The 19,527-nt window shown below is 43.0% G+C and overlaps 1 protein-coding gene across 1 annotated transcript in view; it reads left to right on the top strand.

Annotated features, from left to right (window-relative positions):
• The window catches only part of NEURL1B (neuralized E3 ubiquitin protein ligase 1B), a 61,979-nt gene extending 45,485 nt beyond the window's left edge, over positions 1 to 16,494 (top strand). The window contains 9 exon segments of the mRNA XM_040406376.1: positions 6,629 to 6,657; positions 6,659 to 6,866; positions 6,869 to 6,984; positions 6,986 to 7,057; positions 7,059 to 7,142; positions 7,144 to 7,336; positions 11,222 to 11,341; positions 12,543 to 12,596; positions 12,599 to 16,494. Coding sequence (XP_040262310.1) covers positions 6,629 to 6,657; positions 6,659 to 6,866; positions 6,869 to 6,984; positions 6,986 to 7,057; positions 7,059 to 7,142; positions 7,144 to 7,336; positions 11,222 to 11,341; positions 12,543 to 12,596; positions 12,599 to 12,786 — 1,064 coding nt within the window. The 3' untranslated portion in view covers positions 12,787 to 16,494.
• Positions 16,495 to 19,527: the final 3,033 nt, after the last annotated feature.

Below are 19,527 nucleotides of genomic sequence, written 5' to 3' on the forward strand. Positions count from 1 at the left end.
TTTTTCATTTTCTTTTACCAGCCATCATCTATCCGATATGCGTTCTCTTGCCCATTTTCACCCTTTAATTACATTTTTCAGTTTGGCCCTTTTTCTTTTCAATATTGAAGATTTTTATTTATTTTTTAAGTTTAGGGAAAGCTACTGAAACTGAATTTAGTGTTGGATAAATGGATGACGAGCATTAGAAGCATTAGAGTGACCCTTTTATCTCCCACCTCGCTGAATGTGCATGGCTGTGTACAATCCCGGTTATGTCGAGCCTCTCACTTCTAGCCATCAATGGGGGCAGCCGACTGTATATCTTGTGTCTGCAACAAGAGACTCTTAGGGCCTCTTACACAGCATTCCTGTGTTATCGCATAGGGTTTTTAGAAAGTCCAGTACTTGACCCTCCACGAGAAACTCCAGCTACCATCTTATCTATGCATACAGGAGTGGTCTAATTCATGTTTGAAGATCTTGGAAACTTACAACCATTAAATAACAGATCAACAATTTACCTCATTAGAAGGGAGGCGAGGAGGACATTGCTTCTACTTTCATCCAGACTAGAGGAGTAAGATGGAGAACTCATCATTTCTCTTTTTTACTAAAATAACATGAAGTATTTCTTCTGACTACCTGTTGCTGATCAACGGTTCCCACAATGCCTCACTTCTTTTTCATACAAATCACAATCTCTAAAAAACAAAAACTGTTTACCGAGTGTGGTTGGTTTCACTGGGCTTCTGTATTTGAGGACCAGTTGCTGCTTCACCTTCTTCCTTCCTACAGCTTCACCGAATAGATATGACCAGCTGTCCCTGAATGTCCATTGCAGGAGGTTCTGAAGAATTTGCCAGTTGTATACTATCGCTACGTGTTAGCTTTACCTTCTCTGATTTATGGGTGAATTATGTCTCTTCACTTTGGGAATCTTCTCGCCAATTCTGAAGAAAACTGTCTCCTCAACTCATGACACAGGGTAACCAAATGAGTGCGTTCATATGTCCCAGGTTGTTGAGAGTCATGGTGTATATTGCATTTGCGTGAACATACAAAGGCCCTAGAGCAGTGTTATTCAGTGCCCCTGCTCAAGGTCTCTGCAGGGCTGCTCACCTCCGTAGGCCCTGCCTCAGACTAGTGGTCATAATGTCCTGATGCTACTGTCAGGGGGTTCTGTGCGGGGGTTGAAGTTGGTGCCTCATCTTCTTTCTTGCCGCGCTGCTATTACTGGAAGAGGAGGTGGTCACGGCAGTAGAGCGGCAAGAATGAGGTGCTAGCTTCCAGCCTCCACATAGAACTGCAGCTACTACTCCATAATCTGTACTCAGAGGTATCTGTGGTGTTGCATTGGACTGTATCTACTACATTATTTGTACTTCTAAAGTTTTCACTCTGTGGTATCTGTGGTGTTACATCGGACTGAAGTTAAGACTTTTGTATGGCTTAACCACATGGGTACAGGTACCACCCGAGGGCCCCATTCTCCCATAGAAGTAAATAGAGAGGGGCAACGCATGTGGAGCCACCTCTCTATGCACTGCAGTAGGCAAATGAAAAGGCCTACTGGACTTTTATGGTGTATCCACAAAAAGGAGAGAGCTGTTATGACCCTTTAATGATGGTCACATGGTATTGCAGGTCTACCCTGTGGTTTGCTACATGTGAATGCATCCTTATTAACAGACTGCCCACCTTTTTATGATGTATCTCACAGCTACTAAAGGGGCTCTCCGGGAATTACCATGGAGCTAACATAGTCCACATCACCGTACAATTTCAGTATGCATACAAATTCATTCTAGAAGAGTCTATAGCACAGTAGGCCCTGAGAACATACATCGGCTCGAGATTAGCCGGAAATGCTGCTTGTATTAAAGGCGGTTTCCCTTCATTATGTTTCTAAATATCACATTCTGACATTTATATTGTTAGCTTTCTTACGCGCTATTGAAAGCCATTTTTTATGCCTTTTTACTCGTTCCCTTAATATAGACCAGTTGGTGATATACTTCCACTTTTGTAATGCTCTATACAATCCAGTGACCTTTTCAAGCAGCTGGAATGACGGTAGATGCTTTGTGTTAGCTATGCTATGTGGCGTGCATGGCTTCTCTTTCCAAACAGTTATGTAGCACTAAATGTCACAAGTAGCCTGCTTTTTCTTCTTCTTTTTATCATATTGATAGGTAATAGGTCGCTGTGCTGAAAATAGTTAGATCTCTGGAGGTTGTCCGTCTTAAATTTCACCAACAGCCATCCAGGGAAGTCACTGAAAATAAACCTGCTGATGCTATGTGTCTTCTCACTTGAGCATCCCGCAGTTGAAATTCCTTAATCGCACATCTACATTTTGTTTTCACGATTTTGGAACTGCTGGGGGCCTCCACCGCTGTCATTATGATTACAAACAAGTTTGACAAATTCCTAGGCTTGTATGTATTCTTGCTCAGACTTCGGCTTATTAGATTACCTCATATGGTCACATCTACCAAGCTTCATCTTGCCTGTAGATTTAGACATCTGTGACTATGTGACAACTGCACTCTGACCCCTGGACTTGACAGGTCAAGAGCCCAGAACAGCAGTCACGGTAACTTAATAGGGCCATGTGACGTGTTGACATTAAAGCCTTGTATGTGGTGCAAATGGTTTTTTCACTAGTTTTTGTACAGTTTGTGTCTGTAAAACTTGAAATAAATACACCAGAATTAGATGCCAATTCAGTATGAAATCGAGGTGCTCATACACAATTAGGGTCCATTCACTCGTCCGCAAAATGGTGCCGGAATGTGCTATCCGCATTTGCAGATCCGCACCTCCGTTCCGCTAAATTGCGGACAAGAAAAGGCATTTTCTACGAGAGTCCCGGCGAAGTTCAGTCCGTAAAATGTGGAACGCACATTGCCGGAGTCCGTGTTTTACGGATCTGCAAAACACATACGGACGTGTGAATGGACCCATATTAAACAGAGGTCATACTAAAATCACAGCAGTACTCTGCCACCTACGGGGCATAAGCTGGTGAAAAACTAGCAAGCAATAAATATGTACTGTGCTTAAGCCTAACCAATGTTTCACTGACTATTTTACACGGAATGTGAATTTCACTTTCATTTTTATTTGACAATCATGAGGAACTGTTTGAAACAAATGATATTTTGTTGGCAACAAAGGATGTGCTGCAGTCAGACAGGGTTACCGTTTTCTCGTTTGTTGGGTGATCACTGGGCAATTTTACAACCAGGCAGTAATCAGGGGCGGACTGGCCCTGGGAAAAAAAAACAAAATGTGATGCCATGTTGTAGGCGGGTCCAAAATTGACAGAAGTCAGGGACTATATAAGTAGGCAGCACAAAATACTGCCAATACACTGTACAGCATAAAATATTGCTGTCCCCTGAAGACTGCAATACAGTTGAACGCAATGAGGGCACTTTCTTGTGCCAGGTAGGTGCATAAGTAACCAGATGCTCCTAGCATTAATTAATGCTGAGAGCATCAGAGAGCTATCAGAGAATTGAAGCGTAAGGCAGCTCTCACCTGCTACACAACACCCTCTGGGCACGGACACACCGCACCTGGATGCGGGAATGATGAAATCAAATAGAAAAAAGGAGAAGTCCAGCTCAGCTCGGGTGCAAATAAGTGGCTCTTTTATTCCAGCGGTTTTAAAATTTCCATACGACAAGGTGTGTGCGTGACGCGTTTCAGACCTCTATAGCATAAGGGTCCTTCTTCATGACTAACACAAAAATGCAATAGGAGCCCCCCTCTGATAAATACCTGTCCAATCGCAGACTGATGTATATCACCTGGGAGAGGGAGGTATCAGCGGAGAGGTCCCGCAATGTCCTCAGTTAAAAAATACAAAGTATAGCTTGGTGATAAAATAATGATGGGGAGTAATGTGTTCTTGGATATTTTAGCAAGTGAATATGCATATCGATACAGATACAAAAACAGGAACATAAACAGAATACAGAGGGCAGAAAATAATAATAATAATACCGGCACATTCAGTATTGCAAATAAGGTCATGACGTTTGTTGAGACCTCCCAGTTGGAAGATCCAGAAGGCCTCTCTATTAAGGAGTTTTCTCCTGTGGTCCCCCCCCCCCCCCCCCCCCTCTTGCTGGTAAAAAGACTTTCTATACCTTGCATTTTTAGGCCAGATATATCCCCTGCGTGCAAAACCGCAAAATGTAAACTGGCAGCTGAAATGTTGCGGCTCTTGTAATGCGGTATATCCGAAATGTGCTTACGTATCCTGTTTTTTAGTGGATTGATTGTGCAGCCTACATCAGAGAGCTGTACTTGACCGGCAGCCTGAAGAGGGCTTGGGCCCACCAGGATATTTCCCGGTAGGGTCTATGGCCAGTCCGCCCCTGGCAATCATTGAGGTGATTATTTGGCCAGTCATCAGCCCGTGTGTGTGTGTGTTATCAATGCCTTGTGTAGGTGAAATCTCCAGAACTGAACCCAGTACTCCAGATGTGGTGTCACTATCGCTCCATACCATGGGACCACAATCTCCTATGCAGCCAAGCATTCACCCTGCTTTTCCTACTGCCTGCTATCCTGACATAATGGAGCTTCTTCATGGATTTATTTTTACTTTTAATCACACCTTCATCTTTTCTCCTAATTCCTTGCCTTTCCTTGCAATAAAAAGAGAGCCCTCATAAAACGTAGTCTGCATTTGAAAGGAGACTTGAGACAGAACAGAGCTATGGGTATCGGAGTTCACAGAATTCGGCTATCTTTCACGGGATGTAAACAGCACAGAACAGCCAGTCACATCCCTGCTTCTTTTCTAGGTGTGCGCAGCTTTCCCTGATCAAGAGCAGCATTCCATTTTTTTTAAAGGGAACCAGTCGTGCCTGAACATGGGGTCTGATCTTCACAGCGTATGATACACAGCAAGGAGTTGAGCAGATTGGAGACCTCATAAATATCAGAAACTCATCGCTGGAGCTGTTCAATGCAGATTTAAGGAAAACGTCTGCGCCAGTTTTAGAAAGTGACCCAGCGGTTTGCAAAGGGAATCTGTCACTAATTTATGCTGCTCCTAGGACCGCAAAAAATTGCTGACAGATTCCCTTTAAGCATCAACCCTTAATCCCCGTAGCAGACTTTTAGTGCAACTTTATTACATAGTAGGATCATACAAATGTTGTGGCCAGGTCCAAACCCACGATCTCTGACGATGCTGCCAATAATTTGACCCCCTACAATGACGTTGATCACTGTGGCTTCTCTAACGTCTACGTGTACATTTCGATCTCAGGGAGCTGACCTAGAGTTTCTCATGCATTCATGAGCATTAGTTCTTTCTAGTATAGGAATCTACCTTTAAAGTATGAAGTCATATTCTTACTGCGGGTAATATTTCATCAGGCCCATGAGTAGTGTTAACACAACTTGGATCCAAGGCTGCGCGCTCATTCTTGTTTATTACAAAACCCTGGTGTAGCTGAAGGCTTGGAAGAAAAAGCTTTCACAGCGTTCCATTTGTGACAGGAGGCAGCTGTGTCGCTTTTGACGCCTACTCATTTATCACGCTACTAATGAATGGATCTTTTTATTCTGTGTTCAAAACTGGCTCAGTACCCAGATGCTCCAAGCCAAAAGTAGGCAAGCAGTGTCTGCAGCTTGCTCTGAATGCTAAACATGTCCTGCTGTACAGTGGAATACCCTGCTGGGAGTTGTAAGTTTACGGTGAAGCAACCATTTTGTCTCTATCAGTACTCTAACCCATTGGCAATTGGATGTAACTTTCATTCTAGTTTAATTTTTAATATAGCGTAAGGACGGGGATGTTAATGTTTTTGTAATATACCTCATTAGGGAAATGTTTCTCTTTACTAGAAATAGAGTGCAAAGAGTCTCCTTACCAGCAGTCTAACTGAGCGCTGCTAAAGTAGAGACCATCTCCAGCCCCACTCTTCATGGTATGTATGTAACTACAAGATGGGTAGATAAGCGGGGCTGCAGCGTTCTGTGCTGACAGTACATGTGCTATATTAATATATACCGTCAGTCATCACTAACTGCTGGAAACCCCGTTTTCAGCTATTTTCTCTGTACTCCGTAACTAAGAGAAAAGAGCAGGGAACAGGACTAAAGGAGCAGAAACCGTCGGTAGTTAGCACAGAGAGCAAGTCAGATAGGCAGGGACATAGCAGGGGCTGGGGTAGGGAGATCAGAGGCAGGTTGAGAAGACTGCCCTCTGTATGTTCCTCATAGTCACGTTCAGCACTCAGTAGCTGAAGACACTCTTATGCTTATTTAGTGTTGCTAAGTAGATATCTTACACCCTGCTGTCAAGTAAATAAAAACACTTTTGCCTAATAACTTCTATTATAAAATGTCTAACATCCCTGTTCCTACATAGTAATAAAAATAAAATGAAACTACAGTTATGCGTTAAGCAATGAAACTCCTTCAGATTGACGGGTTACAATCTCTTGACATGGGCCAGAGGACAGATGTTGTCAGTTTGGTGACTTTGTAGGTGACAATGACTTATGCCTGTGCTCATCCACCCAGTCGTTAATCACAAGGTAGACTTGTTTCTGTGGCATGTTATTTTTCCGTTTCCCTTATACTTTGATTAAACTGTTTGTTTTTGCACCCACAGATAGTATGTTTGCTGACACAATGCCACCGGGGACGACTGAGCAGTCCTCGACTGAGCACATGCTTGCCTCAAAGTAGCCATGATTCTGCAAACTTCAACAATAATGAACTTGAGAACAATCAGGTGGTAGCAAAAATTGCTAACTTGAACTTAAGCCGAGTGCCACCACCAACAGATAATCATGCCATACCTTGCTGCCCAAATAGGAGGCAGCGTATCCAAGGGATGCCGACGCTATTGACATGGAGCTTCATTTTCACCCCACCCGTGGCGCTGACATCACCCTGTCACCAGACCGGTCAGTGGCGAACACTAACTGGCAGGAGAGCAACAGGACGATGGTGTTTACAGAGAGGGCCAGTGCACATCAGTGAGACCCTCTTTATAGAGACAGGTCAATTGCCACTGCCTTACTATGGGTCTTTGTCATTTTGGCATCACCTCCTGCGATCCAAGCACATTACGAACCTATGATCTGCCATCAAATCCAGACTACTTATTGGACAAGAAGGAATTATTGGGTTGTTCATCAGGTTTATTCACAGTGAGCAACGGGGAATCCATAGTTTTTCATTTATGCCCCAATGGAGGAGATTCATCATGGTGTTAATGGAAACAGTCGGGGCTTGTTGATGTGTGTGGACTCCTCACAGCCTCTCTGGATGTTTTTTTCAATTTCATGGATTGTGAATCAATTGAGAATAATGGGTAAGTAGAATCTCTGGTAATATGTCTTTTAGAGCCCAGCACTGCCTGATAGACTCCAATGGAGGTCATTTCATGATCTTTCTCATTAGTGTTGAGCGAACTTGTGTTTGAAGTTCAGCGTCTAAAGTTTGGGTTATCGAAGAATTGCATTATGGATTCCCCAACCACGGACCATAACGGAATTAGAATCCATAACTCGATTCAATAACCCGAACTTTAGACGCCGAACTAAAAACACAAGTTCGCTCAACACTATTTCTCATAACCATACACTGTATATGAATGGTTTGTGGGATATAGAGATCATAGCACACCATGTAGTGATGGAACTGCCAAATTGGTAGGTAATGTCCATCTTAAAGGGACTCTGCCACTCGAACAAGCCCTGTTAACTTCATTACTGCTTGCAGCTGCTGAGTTCAGAGGAGGAACTCTTATCTATTAAGCTGGATCCACATCACAGTTTCATTTTCCGTTCTTCTAATCCGTCAGAAGAACAGAAAAAAAAAAACCTGGATCCTGTAAAAACGGATCCTGTGCATTCATTATGCACATTTAGCATCAGATTGAGCCATTTCCATCTGAGATCTCTTATTTTTATACGGAAAAAAAGTCCTGCATGCAGTGCTTTTTTCCGTCAAAAATCAAAATGGCTCTGCATTTCTGTTCTTGTTTGTTTTTGTTTTTTTTCTGACGGATCAGAAGAACAGAAAATGAAGCGGTGATGTGAATCCAGCCTAAACTCAATGCTGCTGTGTTCCTGCAAACACGGGTGGTTTGCGCATTCGCAGCAGGAAAATGGGAGTGTAGGAGTAAACAAATTACTGGTCTGAACTCCCCCGACAGCAGCAATATTCATGCAAGCTGAAATGGCATGGTATGACAGAGGCGGGGTTGCCAACCGTCTAGAAATTTCTGGACAGTCCGTAAAAACAGGTGACTTTTTTTTTTCCCTGCGTCCGTGAAAAAAATAGATGTGTCCGTGACTTTTTTGAGGCTGCTGGTACTCTAGGTTATTATGGTGGTAATTATCACCATTTTACAGCTCACGGTAAATGCTGGTAATGAACTCTTATCAGTATATTAAGCTATAGACGTGTATTACTTATAATTTGTATCATTCATTATGGTTTTCCAATTTGTCCGTAAAAAGTGTTGGCTGTCCAGGATTTGGGGATAATTTGTCCAGAAAAAAAGAAATTCTGGTTGGCATCTTTAAAGCTAAGCTACATAAGGCTAGGGCTGCAGCTATCGATTATTTAGTAATTAAGTATTCTATCGATTAAATCCAATGATAGTCGAATACTCTAATAAGAAAAAACTAATTAAAAGAACATTTTCCTTTATAAAAACTCATCAGTACCATTAGCCCCCCATGTCTTCAGTCCTCAGTGCCATCAGCCCCTGCATGCCATCATGTCCTCCAGTGCATCAGCCCCCATCCCCCCCTCCCAACATGCACTGGGACCTGACGCCACACAGCATTAGGCAGCGCACGCTGACTATGTGTGCATGCCCAGGTCCCAGGACAGTGCGGTGCCGACAGGAGGACCACGGAGCGGTAAGGGACAGGCTTCACTTCACTCACGCTCCGTGGTCACATGATCAAAACGAATCCTCTGCAGGAAAACTGCATCGAGGATTTTTTTTTTTTTGTGTCTATACATTGAGTAATTGTTGCAGCCCTAAATAAAGCATACTAGTGGTTCAGTGGCCCCAAATCTTGTGGCAGGTTCCCTTTTCACCACAGAAAACCCCTTTGAAATGTGGCTGCTTGGGTGAGCAGCTGCTGCCAGGAAAAGGTCCATCCATGTACTACAAGGATGAATTGAGTTCAGCTGTGTATGGCTCCAGTTCTGTTCATGGGGGCGTGCGGCTTCCCCTTTAATTGACAGAATTTGACAGCTCCTTAGGGGCCTATTTATACATTTCTTGAAAACTTGGTAACTTTGGATCAGGAATATAGTAAAGGCCTACATTTTAGACCCAGTATAGGCCATGTTCATATCTATGTGGGACAACATAGTGAAGCATGCTGCGCTATTCTGTCCGGTATATGCTGGGTTTTCTAATGGGAACCTGACAGATCATGTTATAGTCAGGGGGTCCATCAGGTGCTGTCCGCAAAATAATGGTGTAATAGAAGAACAGAGGAATAAAACGCTGGCTTCAAGGGACAGGCTTATTCTCCTTCACAAAAATAGCCCTGGACTTATCATTGGTGTGCTCCATACAGTTGTATAGTTTTCATTATCTAAAGGGTACCATCCCCTGCCCCCAGAAGACTGTATGTATTTAATATTTAGTCTCTCCACTTTTTATACTTTGAAGCAAAGCACTGTCCCTACATATGCTGTATTACATCAATGTAGGCTGCCCCCGGTGGTGCCCTTATCAGCAGGCAGCTAAAATCTATGCGGGTCTTCAGTGCTGCCCTTTATTGGGAATGATGGTTGGGACACTGGTATATATTAGACTTTCTCATTCATCTTCTCTTGATTGGCACCTGAGCAGCAGGATAGCATACAAGTGATTTTTCCTGAATGGTCAGTATATATGACATCTGGATGGCTGCAGAACGCAGGATCTCGGTAGCATCAGCAGCACAGACGACACACTCGTACACCACAGAGTACTGGGGCTTCTCATCTCCGTTTCCTCGAGACAGCTTTTCCCAAGACCTTCCAACTGTGCCTGTGGCCTGTGTGGAATGAGCATCCTGGCACTGACAGCTATTTATATTTGTTCCCGCGTCTGTGTGTATTCCATAACCCAGATGTTCTCTCCTCCACGCGAGGAGGCTTCTGGTAAGATAATGTGGGAATCTGCTCCTTCAGCTACTGCCATGATGTCAGCGCAGCCGCTGTGTCCCAGCAGATTCCATTTAAGGAGCTGTAGGGCAGTTCAGCTTGAAATTAGAAATTGATAAATTCCCTGTAGATCATCTGGATCTAGAGACAGTCTGTAACTCCTGCTTTTCTGTTGCTTACTTAGCACTGTCCACAGATTAATCACTTACATCATTAGTACATGTAAAGCTGAGTTTGTAGTAAACTTGGTTTCCTCTCTCTAAGGCCTCATTCACACGACCGTGCTGTTTTTGTGGTCCGGAAAACCGTGGATCTGCAAAAAACGGAAGCCGCCCGTGTTGCCTTCCACAATTTGCAGAACGGACGTCGGCAATATAATGCCTATTCTTGTCCACAAAGTGCGGACATGAACAAGACATGTTATATTTTTTTTTAACGGGGCCGCGGAACGGAGCCACAGATGCGGACAGCACACTGAGTGCTGTCCGCATCTTTTGCGGCCCCATTGAAGTGAATGGGTCTGCATCCGAGCCGCCAAAACGGCGGCTCGGATGCGGACCCAAACAACGGTCGTGTGCATGAGGCCTAAATGTAAGGGATCCTCCTATTACACACATGAAATAGGTGGGCTTTCAAACGTCGAGGACCCATATCCAGTGAGAGGGTCCTTTGTAGGTTTTGGTAGATTGTTGCCTCTTCATTGAAACTGGAGCTGCCATCTCTTTTACTTCTGGATGTTGATGACAAGTGTAGCTACCAGGTCCCAACCCTTCTAATGTTTGACTGACATGCTGGTACTTGGTCTATGGTGAATACCCTTTTTATTATTGTACACTATATGAATATGAAATGAATAATTGCTTTTAGGGATAAATTGGCATAACCCAGAGACTTCTCGTCTCCATATTGTTCCAGAAGAAATTATGTTATCTTGTTCTCCATGACTTGTATGCCCTCTAATGTTCTCTGCTGATGATCTGATTCAGATTTGGTTCTAGTATTTTGAACAGACAAGCTGGAGCAGTCAGAGATCAGACATGTTTTAATAAAGTTTCCAAATCCTTCTTCCTCTCAGGAACTGTACAGTCCAATGTGCTCTCTCCATCTGGCTCTCCAAGTGGCTCGCAGTATGACAGCGATTTAGATATGGCCTTTAGTGTGAACCGTTCTTCTTCAGCTTCTGAGTCGTCCCTAGGTAAGTATTATTATTATTAAAGCGCCATTCATTCCATAGCGCTGTACATATGATAAGGGGTTTACATACTAGTACAGAAGGAGAGAGAGGACCCTGCCCGTGAGGGCGTACAATCTACAAGGTATGGGGAAAGGATACAGTAGGTGAGGCATAAATTGGATGCTCCTCTGATTTCGATTTCAGAGAATTTTTCAGGATAGATGGACGGAGCCTTGTAATATTGACCACATGTTACACCCAGGACCTAGTGACAGGACTGTTCTATAATGATCCATCCACCACAGATTTCATACTTTAAAGAGCTTTTCCACCTACGAATTCCAGCTCTGGGTAGTGGAATATGTACATGCATACCTTTATGTCCCTGGACAGAGGTCTAACTGCTGACAAAATGAAGTTTTGATCTTCTAGACGGACTTGTTTGCAGGTGTCCAATGGGTGATCCTGAGTCAGCCACATGCTCTCCTCACTAAACCCTGCTCTGCGCCTCGACTGAAAGCTTTAGTGCTGTCCCATGTCATTCTCTCTTGCACTCAGTCAAGACCAAGTGGGAAGTGCCAGGCAGGATTTAGTAAGGAGAGGCTGGGCACTCGCAAACTTATCTGCATATTGGATCAATGTTTAATTTTTTCTTGTGTTTTAGGGACACAATGGTATCCCTGCAGAACTGTTTAGCTCCCTACACAGTACTGGAGTTAATTTTATAGGTATTTAGATTGCCTTTAAGGGTGCATTCACACATCCGCAAATGGGTCCACATCCGTTCCGCAATTTTGCGGAACTGGTGCGGACCCATTTCATTTTCAATGGGGCCGTAATGTGCTGTCCACATCCGCAGATCCGCACTTCTGCTCCGCCAAAAAATAGAACGTGTCCTATTCTTGTCCGCAATTGCGGACAAGAAAAGGCATTTTCTATGGGAGTGTCGGCGATGTGCGGTCCGCAAAATATGGAACGCACATTGCGATTGTCTGTGTTTTGCAGATCTGCAAAACACATACGGATGTGTGAAGGACCCTAAATCTGTAAGATAAGAGATAAAGGTGTTTTTATCCACCAGGGTGAAAATCCATGATCACAACCCTCCACTGGTATAAATTGATTTTGCATGCAATTTTTGATTGCTCGTTTACTTTTAAATGAAAATGTTACTTGTAAAATGGCCATGATTAATTCTCCCTTTCTTTTTTCCTGCTTGCAGTGACCTGCACCTAGGCTCTCCCTCTGAGTCCACCTGTATCTCCAGTGTTTGTGCCAGACCCCAAGGAAGCAAAGATGGAGAGTGCGCAGTGTGCTTTGATAATGAAGTTGAAACCGTCATCTATACTTGTGGCCACATGTGTCTGTGCAGCAGTTGTGGGCTGAAGTTGAAGAGGCAAGTGAACGCATGTTGCCCCCTCTGCCGGAGGGTGATAAAAGACGTCATCAAAACATACCGTCCTTAAAAATGGAGTGTCTGAAGTTTCACAGGGATGTAATGTGTGCTGACTTTTCTGAAAATAAGCATATGTCCTGTATGGAAACAATGCTTTATATATAGGCTCTGGGATTCAAAAAGGAGTGTTGTGGCACAATACTAGCTTGCCAGTGTCCAAACTCAGCCCAGTGATAAAGGGAAATCTGTAGTAAGGGTCATAAAGTAATTGTTCAGGGTGTCCTTAATAAACCTTCGAGCTCACAATCATTACACTTGTGGAGGGGTGCCTTTACTCAGGGGTACAATTAGACCAAATATTATTACTCAAGGCCCCTTTAAGCAAATCATATTTTATCTGTATTTAAAGTAGTGCCTTCCAGTGACAAACCAGACGCAGGGAATCTGGCAGATATGTGACTTCAGATTCTCACTTCCATCCACTATCTCTGCCAGTACCAGATTGGGATTAAAACCTTCACCATTACTTTACAGAGCTTGGCTCATGGCATTTGTATTACCAAAACAGCTACACTATACCATGTTTGTAAGGCCATGTACAAAATCTCGGGGTGGTGGTGGACCACAAGCTCCAGCACTCTGGTTTTGTGATTAATAGGAAATGATGCTCTTTTATCTTCATCATTCATTGTGTTCAGTGTAACTTCTGGAGGCTGTTGTTCCTGTCACATTGATTGACGTCACCTAAAGTCATGGGTTATAGCTCATGTGACGCGCCCTTGGGCACAAACCACAGATCAATGGCCAGTGTTCACCAGATGCTTACAACTGAATAGCATGAACAGAAAGTAGGTATTAAATATGATGCCTCCATACATCTCAGCATTTGACAGAAACTATAGCTAACACCTCGTGTAAAGGTTATCCCGGAGTGCAGCACATAGTCTGGTGCCTTACTGACATAGTCAACTGGAATTGAGGACACACAGTTCGAAGACTCTGGAACTGGTTTCCGTGGGTTGCCTCTGTCTTGGATTTGCTGCTCATCACACTTTGTATAAGGGGATAGTTTGCTGGCGAGCAGGTTACCATTGCTCTCCATTCTTTGTAAAAAAATAAATAAAAAACTGTCACAATGTTCAGGTCTTGTTGTAGATACTTATCCTCTTGCATCCTCCTAGTGCTGCGTTTTTGGTGCAATAGTTTTACTCCACCGCTTCCCTATTCTATTAAAGCAGATATTTGTGATAATTTATTTGGATACAACTTTTTGTAGAATTTGTTGGATATAAGTCACTAGTTCTATAGACAGCGTATTGTATGTAGACATTAATGAGAAAGTGGTGTTTTAGCCGCACTCCTTATCCGTTTACAAGAAAATCCCAGTGCTTTAAAGTGCACCTCTTGCCTACACATGGTGGAAGTAGCCATTTCCTGTTGACTAAGAACCAGTGGCTCGGGTCTACATTGTGCCTAAGTGGTGTTACAGGTTTTTATTGAATGGATTGGCTGCATACTCATGATTATCAAACCATTTAACAGACTGGCAGCCCATGTTACGTACACTGTAATGTGTTTAGTGTAACTGACCTCTAGCCATCCTCACCTCACTATATCCAGAATGGTGGTAGTGAATTTCACATACACCTCGTAATGTCCTTCACATAACATAAATTAAAACAAGGGATTCACTCAGCAGCTCCATAGATGACGTGAGCGAAACCACCTAGAGAGCACCTAGACAGGATCAATTATCGAAAATGTCATTTGAAGACTCCCAGAACCCTTGAGACATTACAGCAGTGAACAAAGCATTAAACATCTTTATATATATATATATAATTTTGAGGTAGCACAGCAGGCAATGTGTTAGATAGCCGGGTGTTGTGTTTCTTGTGTGTAGCTGACTTTTGTATTAAGGTTACCTTGGGAATAGCTCGGAGCGCATATTAGCGTTCGAATGTAAATTTGATCACATTGTATAGAAAGGATTGTGGTATCTAAAGGTATGGCATGTGTACAGAAAGGTGTGTTGGCGTTCTAGGCATGTTAGTTGAGAGAACTATGTAGAGATCATTTTAATTTGTAGATGGATCGGATATACAGACTTAGGCCTTATTCAGGTGCCTGCAACATGGGCACATTTATCATTTAACTTGTAGCATCTTGTATGCCTAAGATGCACGAGACCTGCAGTCAAGTGGCTAACTGCAGCCTTAAATATGTCCATGTTACAGCCATCTGAATGCTAGTTCCATACAGATGAAAATCTAATCACTAATGGCTTTCAGGAGTTCTGTCATCTCTTATTGTCACATCCATCACCGGTTATATGTACACAGGCTTCCCAAGCAAAATACCTTCCTCTGCCGCTGCTCAAGAAACTAGGATGGTTCCAACCTGACAATCTTATAGCTGCTAATATTGTGGAGCCCTGTAACTATAGAATGCAGTTCTTGCACATACTTTAAGGGGACGTTCTCATGGCACCAGAATTGTGGCGTGGACTCCATGCCAAAAACTCCTGCAGCAGCTGCCTGGTGTCTGCCTTCCATTGTTTTTAATTAGTCAGTGGTTTAAAGCTGTGACCACGGCAATAAGCGACATGTCCCTTCTTGGCATGGTGTGTGGACAGATGTCACTTGAAGCCACCATGGGTGTCTGCTCGCGTTTTAGCTCCAAAGTGAAAAAACTTGACCGTTACTGCCACAGTATATGCTGTCAAAAACCACCATGTGTACCTGCCGTACTCTAAGGAAGTAAATTTGCCTTGGTCGTTGCTCTGCTGTTTTATTTAGGCGTTGAGAATATTTGAATTCAAAGCAAATGTAGTACAGTTTTGCTAAAATCTTATAATGAAATATCCTCCAAGCTGAACTAACCATGCCCATACACCGCAAATAGATATGTAACCTATTCCCTATGTGTTGGTGGCTTGTGATGGTTTATTCAGGCTTGAGCTCAGGATTCTATTTAATATGAATGAATTAAGGACATTTTGATCATAATCCTGTAAAATCCAGGATTATAAAATCATTGGTTTCTTATGGGAACTCTTCCCCATGTTGTGCCTCCACTTTTCAATAAACATGCCAAAATAATCTGCGCCGTTCCCTCCCCAGTAATTGGTTTTCGTTTCCGTTGTCCTCTCCCTTTTGCTCCACTCTCCAGGAAGACAATCGTCGTAAAACTGTTATTGATTTGTAACTTTAGTAAATACTTTGTCTGTGCCTTATTGAGCTTGTTTGTGCACTTTTTATATTCAGACGCCATGTTATATAAAACACTAAAAGATACGTAACTAAACACACATTCATGTTTTATAAAGTGTCACTGAGGTCCTTTGTTTTGATAATTCAGTGAACGTTGTACCCTTCACCTTTACTCCCCAGATCTTTAGCTGTTTTGTTTTTGGAAAATATACAGATAATTTCTAGTTATTTACTGTGATGCCTGTACCGCATTGTATGCTTATATATAGTCTGTACACAAGGCTTAATATTGGTTGTCTCTTTTGCACTTTTCATTTTTGTGTTGTTGTGTTTTTGTTTTGTCATTGTACATTTTTTATCTGTTCCTTTATGGATTATTTCTGTTGAAAAGCAAATAAAAATATGGCTTGTACTTCAGTGTTAATATTTTTTTGTGACTTTATTACAGCTGTGTAGTATTATACACCATTTATTTCTCTTTCATACCGAACACTATACAGCGGGGTTTACACAGGGTGTATCTGATGCATTGGAGTTTTGCGGTTTTAAGCAGCAAAACAACTTTGGGGGGAAAAAAAGCAGCAGTAAAACTGCATGCACCATTTTCAAACAGATGAAACCACTATCAAGAGACGCTTATAGTGGTTTCATCTGTTAAAACAGCATAAACACCAGTGTAAACCCAGCCTAAAGGGGGAATCCAATAAAAAAAAAAAATTAAGAGTCAAGTCAGCACAATTTATTTCCATGGCTGTGACACAACCTACGGTAAATATTTTGTCACTGGAAATCAGAATGCTATTCTGAAGGTCTTGCTGAAGCCAGATCTTCAGTATTTGGGGACTAAATTTGAACCTGGTATTAAAGCTCATGGACTTCCCCCAATGTGATTTTCTGAATGGACTCTATGGAATGTGTACATCTGTGGTATCACACAATAATAAGTAAAGAGGTTGTGCTGGATTAGTAAAACATGGCTCCTTTCTTCAAAAATCATCTATACCTAGGTTGTGTGTGGTAATAAAGCTAAAAGGGCCCTTTACATGGGCTGATAATCGCTATCCACTTTCATAGGAGTGAAACACTCGTTCATTAGGTAATACGGTAGATCTTTCATGCGACACAAAAAATGTTCGTTGCTTGCAGCAGATCGTTCTAACACACTCTGCTGCCGGCAAACAAGGAGCCTGTATTAGGATGAGTGATGGCATTAGCGATCGCTCTTCACCATACTGTGGAGGAAATTGCTGTATGAAAATGCAGCAGTCTCCTCAACTGATGAGCAGGCAATTGCTGGGAAGGAACGCTTCCTTTCCAACAATCGCCTGCTGTATTGTCCAGTCTAAAGGGACCTTAAGGCCTCATGCACATGGCCGTGTTCCGCGGCCGAGAGCGGTCCGTGGTAACCCGGCCGGGATTCCTGCTGACAGCAGGAGCGCACAGCGTCATTGGTTGCTATGACGCCGTGCGCTTCATGCCGCCGCTGCACTATAGTAATACACTCGTATGATCTATACAAGTGTATTACTGTACAGCAGCGGCGGCATGAAGCGCACGGCGTCATAGCAACCAATGACGCCGTGCGCTCCTGCTGTCAGCAGGAATCCCGGCCGGGTTACCACGGACCGCTCTCGGCCGTGTGCATGAGGCCTTAGGCACATACATTTCAATAGGACTGAACTGCAATACCAGACACAACCTATGGGCAAGTGTAGCACTCTGGAAGAAAGCTGCCATGGTGCTCTAATGCTATAACTAGGGATGAGCGAATAGACTTCGGATGAAACATCTGAAGTCGATTCGCATAAAACTTTGTTTCAATATTGTATGGAGCGAGCGCTCCGTACGGTATTAGAATGTATTGGCCCCGATAAGCCAAAGTTATTACTTTGTGAAGTCGTGCGAGACTTCACATAACTACTTCAGAAATGGATTTATACTGTAAAAAAACACTTCTCGAACTCTGGTTCGGTTCCAAGGTACCACTTGGAACCGAAACCCGAGTTCGGGAAATGGTTTATTACAGTACAAATTGATTTATGAAGTTATTACCCGAAGTCTCGCAAGAGTTCGCAAAGCAATAACTTTGGCTCATCAGAGCCAATACATTGTAATACTGTACGGAGCGAGAGCTCCTTACAGTATTGAAACAAAGTTTTATGCGAATCGATTCACTCATCCCTAGCTATAACCCCATTTAAAGTGGATATTTCCATATTCAACAAAAAAATCCTGCTTTTACCCTCGTTTGGAACAGAGATCTGGATTCAAGGCCACCGCAGTCCTCAATGAAGTCTGAGTTATGGAATGCAGTAAGCAGGTAGTATGGTCACCTCTCAATTATAATGTTGTGTACACAGAAAACTAGGTGACACAAACTAGACATATCCTAAGTCCCTCTTTCAATTTTGTTGCCCATTTTAATTGTAATTGAGCATAAAAACACAATGTTAAAAAAAAAAAGCTTTATTTGTCATTGTACAGGATACCACTGGCAACAAATCTTGACAATGACCGGAATCAAGAACAGAAAAGAAACTGCAGAGTTGCAAATTATAATCAGAGTTATATATGAATGGCCATGTTAATGTAGGAAAGAAACTTCTTTGGTGTGTTTCTTATGTGACTTAGTTACAGCCAAAACAGTTAAAAATAGTCAATATTTATCACCGAATATGAAGGCACAATGAGAGGGGCAAAAAGGTCACTTAGGTTCCATTATAGGTGGAATAAATTGGGTAAGCTTATGGAAGCAGTTTTGCTTTAGCCCACAGAAATGCAGGTACCACAATCTACAGACCGCATGTTAGAGCTGGAGGAGTTGAGCAGAAGTATAGTTTTATGGGAAAAGATTAAGTAAAACTTATTTTATATACTTAAAGGGTTTCTACCACTTCGTTTCACATAATTAGCTGTCAGACACTAGCGATCCGCTAGTGTCTGCTCTGCCAAACCATCCTAATATAATTGCTTTTGGGGCAGCCGTTTCGCTAAAAAAAGAACTTTTATTAATATGCTAATGAGCCTCTAGGTGCTATGGGGGCGTCATTAGCACCTAGAGGCTCGGTCTACCTTCACAAACTGCCGCCGCCCGCCCATCTCCTCCTGAATGCGATCCTCCCTGTGAGCGTATGTTTTCGGCGCATGCGCAGTGAATGTCTGATCGCTTCCCTGCTCAGACATCTCCACTGCGCCTGTTCCTCGGAGCACTATGACGTCATCGCGCAAGCGCAGTGGAGATGTCTGAGTAGGGAAGCGGTCAGACATTCACTGCGCATGCGCCGAATACATACGCTCACAGGGAGGATCGCATTCAGGAGGAGATGGGCGGGCTGCAGGGACGCGCTGGGCGGCGGCAGTTTGTGAAGGTAGACCGAGCCTCTAGGTGCTAATGACGCCCCCATAGCACCTAGAGGCTTATTTAGCATATTCTTTTTTTAGCGAAACGGCTGCCCCAAAAGCAATTATATTAGGATGGTTTGGCAGAGCAGACACTAGCGGATCGCTAGTGTCTGACAGCTAATTATGTGAAACGAAGTGGTAGAAACCCTTTAAAACCTCTGCTTTTTCTGATGTTAAAACCATCCCTGTGTACAATT

This window comes from Bufo bufo, chromosome 1, assembly GCF_905171765.1.
Source record: "Bufo bufo chromosome 1, aBufBuf1.1, whole genome shotgun sequence".
NCBI classification, from domain to species: Eukaryota; Metazoa; Chordata; class Amphibia; order Anura; family Bufonidae; genus Bufo; species Bufo bufo.